At 41.2% G+C, this 7,685-nt stretch overlaps 1 protein-coding gene across 2 annotated transcripts in view; it reads right to left on the minus strand.

The window, feature by feature from the left end:
* Positions 1-6,095, minus strand: part of LOC311081591 (cytolytic toxin-alpha-like) — a 53,564-nt gene extending 47,469 nt beyond the window's left edge. The window contains exons 1-2 of one of the 2 annotated variants that reach the window (XM_084112134.1): positions 5,976-6,095; positions 5,635-5,730 (exon numbers count right to left, since the gene is read on the minus strand). In XM_084112134.1, the coding sequence (XP_083968260.1) occupies positions 5,635-5,728 (94 nt within the window). In that variant the 5' untranslated portion in view covers positions 5,729-5,730; positions 5,976-6,095. The remainder of the gene's footprint in view (positions 1-5,634; positions 5,731-5,975) is intronic. The other variant, XM_084112135.1, reaches the window with a different exon arrangement.
* Between the last annotated feature and the right edge of the window lie 1,590 nt (positions 6,096-7,685).

Below are 7,685 nucleotides of genomic sequence, written 5' to 3' on the forward strand. Positions count from 1 at the left end.
CCCGCAGCAGAAACTGAGTGTCGAAAATGTAAAAAGAAAGGACACTGGGAGCGTATGTGTTACTCAAGGACAGTTAATGAGGTAATAAGAGGAACACACACACAGGCAAGTGATGACGATTCATATTACCTGGGAACGGTAAGCAAAACTGGGGCTGATGACACAGAGAACTGGTTTGTGAAACTGAACGTGCAAGGCTCGCGAGTAAAATTTAAAATTGATACCGGAGCTGACGTGACCGTTATGAATGAAGAGACTTTTAACTCGCTTGGAAGTGAAGTGAAGCTGAGTCAGACACATGCGAAATATGACAGTCCAGGTGGAAAGATAAATTGTCTGGGACAATTTGAAACGACCACGGAGTACAAAGGAAAAAAGTTCAAGTTCACAATTCACGTCATGGAGGGCGATACTGTGAACAATTTGCTAAGCAGAGAACAAGCAGTAGAGATGGGCTTAGTTAAAAGAATCGAGCAAGTCAGCGCAGCATTCGGTGAACAGGGAACAATGAGAACCGAACCAGTTAAAATAAATCTAAAAGAGAATGTAGAGCCATACGCAGTCCACACCGCGAGAAGAGTGCCGTTACCATTACTTCCCAAAGTTAAGGCTGAACTCCAACGAATGGAGGAGAACGGAGTCATTGAAAAGGTAACGCAACCCACGGACTGGTGCGCACCGATGGTACCAGTGATGAAACCTAACGGGAAAGTGCGCATCTGTGTAGACCTGAAAAAACTAAACGAACATGTAAAAAGAGAACGGTTCATCCTACCCACGACTGACGAAATTCTTGCCAAACTCGCCGGGTCCAAAATATTCTCATATTCTCATCATTGGACGCCGCAAGCGGCTTTTGGCAAATTCCCCTACATAGTGAGAGCAGTCTTCTCACTACTTTCATAACGCCGTTTGCTAGATATTGTTTTAAGCGCTTACCATTCAGCATTAGCATAGCGCCAGAAATATTTCAGCGCAAAATGAACGAACTACTAAGAGGCTTAGAGGGAGTTGCGGTCTACATGGACGATTTAATCGTTCACGGCGAAACCCAAAAACAGCACGACGAGCATCTGAGGCGCGTTCTGGAGAGGATCGAGCGTGCAGGGCTCAAGCTCAACAAAGATAAGTGTATCTTCAGACAGAAGGAGCTTTATTTCCTGGGGCACGTCATAGACGAGAGAGGAGTCAGGCCTGACCCGGGGAAAGTAAGGGCTATCTCAGAGCTGCAAGCCCCACGAAATGTGAGTGAACTGAAACGGGTCCTGGGGATGATAAACTACATGGGACCAGGACCGTGCACAGACCTTTTGAGGGGCATGTGCTGAAACTGAAAAAGGGCACCCCCCTCCCTTTTTTCTATCAAGATTATTTAGTAAGCCTACATAAAAGGAAGAAATGGTCACATCTTCTTGACAAATTTAATAACACAAAATAATAGTCTCAAAAGCTTTAGATTTATTCACGATTAATAACAACCATAATTCAGCTTTGATCACAGAAATAAATTACATTTTAAAATATTTAAATTTAAATAGAAAAGAGTTATTTAAATTGTAAAAATATTTCACAATATTACTGTTTTTGCTGTATTTTGGATCAAATAAATGAAGCCTTGGAATGAATTAAATCATGAATTACATTCTGCATGATAAAATATAAAGATTTCACAATGATCTTCTGTAATGTTTTTTTTAGTTACAACATTACTGTAGAAAAACCATGTTTTGCTACATTTTATACATGTGAGGGCGAGCAGAGAGCACAGAATATATAGATTAAAAAATTAGCTAGATAGCGAATGCATGCATATTAACAGCCTTGAATTAACCATAATTGAATATTATTACCATAACATGATTAGCCTAAATGTTAATAAATTAAGTGTATCAGCAATCATAAATCAAATAAGAAATTTCTTAGAAATATGTTACCTAAGTGACGAGGATCACTCGTCGCTTTGTGTAAGTTCCAGTACGAAACAGCGTGGAGGCGCACCTGTTATGATTTTCCGATGGTAAAAACAAATTATATGTTGTTGTATTACTTATCAATATATAGTTTTTGACCAGCGAATGTGTGCAAATGTGCATTTTTTTGTCCGTCATTAAAACGTCGCCGGCGCCTGCCGGCATCACATTACATTTTCATCAACAGGTTACAAACTAGTGTGTTGTAGCTATATAGGCGGGGTGCTCAGTTTTTCCTGTTGTAAAATATATTTGGCCAAAATCGCATTTTATAAAAGATGAAATGCTACTGTATGCACACACAGGCTATTTAAGTGTAGGCTATGTATTGGCTATGACTAGATGGCAAATGCTAGCCTAGACCTCTCTCTCAGGCGACGTCCCACATGTCTTAGTCAGTGAGTCAGACATGAAATAAATAAAATATGAGCCTTTATAGACATAGTGTTTAGTAGTACTTATTCAAACAACAAGATATTTATTTACCCTTCGCAAAACTTCGTTCAGCTGCTGTCTACTGTGAGTGTGCGGCTGCTGTGGAACTTCAGTTGATTCAGTGAATATAGAGGGGGCGGAGTTATCAGCTTACTGACAGCTTGAGGATCGAATAAGATTTACACAAGCTCGTTTTAAGAACTATCATTGGCTAAATATTTGTAAAACAGACAGACAGACATAAAGGGTGACCAATAGCATTGATTTAAAAAAAAATAAAACACCAAAAAAAGGGCACTTCGGAGTGTAAGGTCAAAAAGGGCATGTGCTCTGCACAGGTTGAGCCCTACCTGTGCACGTGCCTGCATGGGACGTTACATTCCAGACTTGGCGACAGTGGGCGGGCCGCTGTTTGATTTATTAAAAGGGACTGTAGCATGGACATGGGACCAGTCTCAAGAATGCGCTTTTCAAAAGCTTAAAGAAACTTTAATGACTGCACCTGTTCTCGCGTACTACGATTCGGGGAAGCCCACAGCGGTGTCTGCAGATGCGAGTAGCTACGGGCTGGGAGGAGTCCTACTACAGCTGCACGGAGACAGCTGGAAGCCGGTGGCATATTGTTCGAGGAGGTTAAATGAGGCAGAAACCAGGAACGCGCAAATTGAAAAGGAATGTTTGGCCGGGGTCTGGGCGTGCGAGAGATTCGAGAAGTATCTCATAGGCCTGGACAGATTTCGCCTTATTACAGACCACAAACCCCTCGTACCATTGATTAATAAAAAAGACTTGGACGCGGTACCAATACGCTGTCAAAGACTTTTAATGAGACTAATGCGATTCGCAGTGACCGCGGAATACGCACCTGGGAAGACACTGGTAGTAGCCCATACGCCGTCGAGAAGTCCGATAGGCGATGATACAACGAGCAGTAGACCTACAGCGAACGAGATAGCCTGTTACGTTGACGCAGTTATAGCCGGCTTGCCCGTGTCGCAGTCAAAGTTGAGCCTGATCGCAGCAGCGACTGAAAGAGATGAACAGTTACAACTAGTAAGCAAGTTCATTAAGCAGGGATGGCCAGAGCATGTAAGAAACGTACCGGAAGGTGTTAGAGACTTTTTCTCTGTGAAAGATGCGCTGTCAATAAGTGAAGGATTGATAATTCTGGGCAGGCGCATTTGTATTCCAAGTGAACTGAGACAGGACATCCTTGAGCGCATCCACGAAGGCCATTTAGGGTTGACAAAGTGCAGAGAACGGGCAAATTCATCCGTATGGTGGCCTGGTATATCATCGGATATAAATAACAAAATTGACTTGTGTATGTTCTGTCGCGAAAACAGGAAAACACAAAGGAAAGAGCCACTGAAGTCAACCCTGCTACCTGACAGACCGTGGCAGCGCGTGGCTATAGACATTTGCGAGAACAAGGGCCAGATGTATCTGATTGTTTCGGATTATTACTCGCGCTTCATAGAGATCCTTCATCTGCCAAAGACAACGACGGCGCAGGTGATAAATAGACTGCAAGCTACTTTTGCGAGATTCGGAATACCGGAGCAGATTATGAGTGATAACGGTCCGCAGTTTACTAGTGAGGCATGGACTTCATTTAAGGAAAAATATGACTTTGAACACGTCACATCGAGCCCGCACAACCCGCAAGCAAACGGGCATGCCGAGCGCGCGGTCCAAGTAGCCAAACGCATCCTCAGACAGGACGACCCGCTCCTCGCTTTGATGTGTTACCGCGCAACACCACATTCATCTACAGGGGCAAGCCCTGCTGAATTGTTGATGGGCAGGAAAATTCGTACGACGTTGCCTACGTTGAAGAAAAACCTGCAGCCAAAGTGGCCAAATAGACTGTTGGTGAGAGAAAGAGACGCTTTGGCCAAAACACAACAAGCCTTCTACTTTAATCGGAGACACGGGGTGCGTAACTTACCTGAGTTGAAGCCAGGTGACGCGGTGCTGATGAAACTGGACGGGGAAAAGTCGTGGAAAGGTCCAGTGCAGGTCAGAGCGCAGGAGAGTGCACCGCGCTCATTCGTGGTGCAGGCTCCGAAGGGGGAAGGTGAGATGAGGCGGAACCGCAGACATTTACAGAAAGTGCCTGCGGAATGTTTAAATGCTGATAACGAGTGTGAAACAACAGCGAAGAGTCCGCAGAAGCTTGAAAAACTGCACATCAGCAATGCGGATCAGCCAGTGTCGCAGACACCGGGTGAAACACAAGGAGTGACTGTGACCAGGTCCGGCAGAGTAATAAAACCAACTGTTAAACTAAATTTATAGTCAAGAGTAAATTGAAAATCTGAGCACATTATTGTGTAGTGGATGTGAGTTATGCATCTTAAAGGAATGCGATGTTAAATGTTTATTGATAAATGGGAAACTGTTAAATGTTTAAAATGTTCATTATAGTTAAAATGAATATGGTCAAGTGCTAGTTAGATAATAAAGAATTACGGTTACAATAACGTGTTTCTTTAGGAAAAGTTAAAGGGGGAGGTGTCATAGAGAATAGATATTTACATATGTTGATTGACAACCTAGCCTGGTAATAGGATAGGTTGAGAGTAAGGGGGGCGGGACTTGAATCCAGTAGCTAGAGACATATGGAGACGGTGTCTGTTTAGACTGTGTCTGTTGCAAGCTGGTGAATAAATAAGTTCTTAGCAACAAAGTCGTTGTAAGTAAGACTTATTTGACAGGTTCCTTGCTGAAATCGCACAGACATCGCACAGTGTGTGCTCGCTTTAACATGCCAGAAATTCATCCGACCATCCGATTGCCGGTCGTGAGAGGTCAATCGCCTCTCGTTTCCCCCTGTACACCGCACGAACACTGCACGACAAACGACGCACGACAAAGCTGAAAATCGGCTCGTCCCGAAAAAGAGTCGCACGAGTCAGAATTCGGCTCAAAATCGGACGAAAATCGCAGTGTATGCCCGCCTTTAGGCTTACGATGCTATTGGGAAATGCAGCCCAGCTCAGTTCTCATATAATAATGTCAATGCAGGCAGATCAATAATATTGTTGAATATTAACGTGTGAGGACGCAATGTACTGTTCAAGTCAACATGCCAATTTTGTATCTATAAGACTATACTAATTTAATAGTTGTGTCCTTTATCTTAAATCTCTAAATTAGCACATTGTTGATTCACATTTGGGTGAAAAAGAGAGTAAAAAGCATTTTAATAGGTACTGTACACCACCTGGAATGAAGGTATCCTTGCGGCAGTCATAAAGCATACCAGGATACAGAGGTCTTCCTAGAGCTGCCACTTCAATGGGCTGTGATGATCCCATGGCTGCAGAACAATGGGGACATTTATACATGTGAAGATTAATAATGACTTTATCATTCTAAAATTATTTTTACTTGTTACTAATTTCATTACTTTACTAATTGTTTTAACGTTCCTTAAAATGTAATTTAATCCAGTGTTTAAAAAACATATTACGGCATAAATCCTTCAAGATACGTTTACATGCAACCAAATAATCCATTAATGAGATTGACGGCTCAATCTGACTGAAAAGCCTTCATACACACCTTAATCGATCCGATTGAGCTCGATCCAAATGAAATTTCGATCGGATTGAAAGGGGAGGTTTATTCCTTTTCTAATTTATGGAGAGAAGATGTAACACGCAATCGTTTTGAAAACCGAAACTGAAAGGACTGTGCATCTGCAATGACGTTGCCTAAAATGCCGACATGACGCGCAGAACGAGCTGATGTTGTTGTTAAATAAAATTTCATAAATGACTTGTGTTATACACTAAAATATCACTATCGTCTGTGAAGTGTAGCATAACAACATCCCACCTGTGTTTGTTTCTCTCATCCACAGACGCTTTGTTTTGGCCGCGGAATGAGGTTTTTACTGTTTAAAAAATAAGCAGCACAGTATAATGGTTCATGTGCTCGTCGTCTCCTCATGACCAGAAATAGATATTGAGAATTTAATGTGCAAACAGCAGGAAACTCTGTATTCGTGCAGTGTTCAAGTAAACAGTGCAATTAGATAATTTTTAACCAAAACCAATTTTGTGGTGAAATGACATATATCTGATTAGTTTAAGACATATTTTTGTTCCTAATGCATTTTGAGTCTTCCTGCAGTACTGTTGAGATCCAAACACCTCATGATCTGTAGGTGTGTTACGTCCCATGTGATAAGTGTGACTTGTGTTTTAGAGTTTGTTCTCTCTCCCTCTTTACTTTCGTTTTCAGCAGGTTGATGCGGGTATTTAATTTTCTCGTTCATCTGTCAATCTTGGAGACGCATAGGCTACTGACAACATCGCGTGTTTCCTCCAATGAGGGCTCAGAGTGTGGAAATTAACACTTTTTCAGTGTTTATATTCACCTTATTCCGCCCCGCCCACTTTTAATACTTCGCGCTTCCGCATTTTGTCATCCGACTTCCGCTAAACTGACACGGCACATCCGGTAGCTATTTCAGTAGTTAGATTGTTTATAGTTAGCCAAAACTTTATCAAAATGTCAAATAACGTTAATACGGTAAATGTTTTAAATTGGGAGCACGGAGAAAACTTCGTACGACTATCAGTTCGTCTCACATTGTCTCATCCATCGTCATTGTTAACGTGGCCAGAGGTAACGTTAACCTATGGGAATATAACTACGTCCTGTCAGAAGGAGTTGATGGAGCAGCAATAAAAAAAATATTTGTAAATAACAAGGAATGAGAATATTTAGGGTTAAGGATAGGAGATTAGGTAATTGGTTAAATATGAACGATTAAATAAGTTGTATAAAATCAGTTGTAAGAAGTGTTTAATGTTTTCAGGAAGCTAGAGACACCTTCTACTGACCTTCATGTAGATACATTTCACCATTTAAATTTCATAAGTAATAAACCAAGATGGTATTCATTTGCAAACTTGACATGACTTATTCCTTCTAACTAGAAGACTTGATTCATTTAAGTTTTAAGGGGAATCTACAGAGCTCACATTATATTGTTTTATAATAAATGACTGACAGGTAAAATCTGCTCACACTGTAAAGGTTTATAAAAATAACTATTCATAACAGGTAAAATCTGCTCACACTGTAAAGGTTTATAAAAATAAATGTTCATAACAGGTAACATCTGGGCACATTGTAAAGGTTTATAAAAATAACTATTCATAACAGGTAACATCTGGGCACACTGTAAAGGTTTATAAAAAATAACTATTCATAACAGGTAACATCTGTTTTACAAGATTCACAAGGAGGACAAGTTTGACC

This window comes from Abramis brama (genome assembly GCF_963993115.1).
Source record: "Abramis brama genome assembly, chromosome: 4".
Lineage (NCBI taxonomy): Eukaryota > Metazoa > Chordata > Actinopteri > Cypriniformes > Leuciscidae > Abramis > Abramis brama.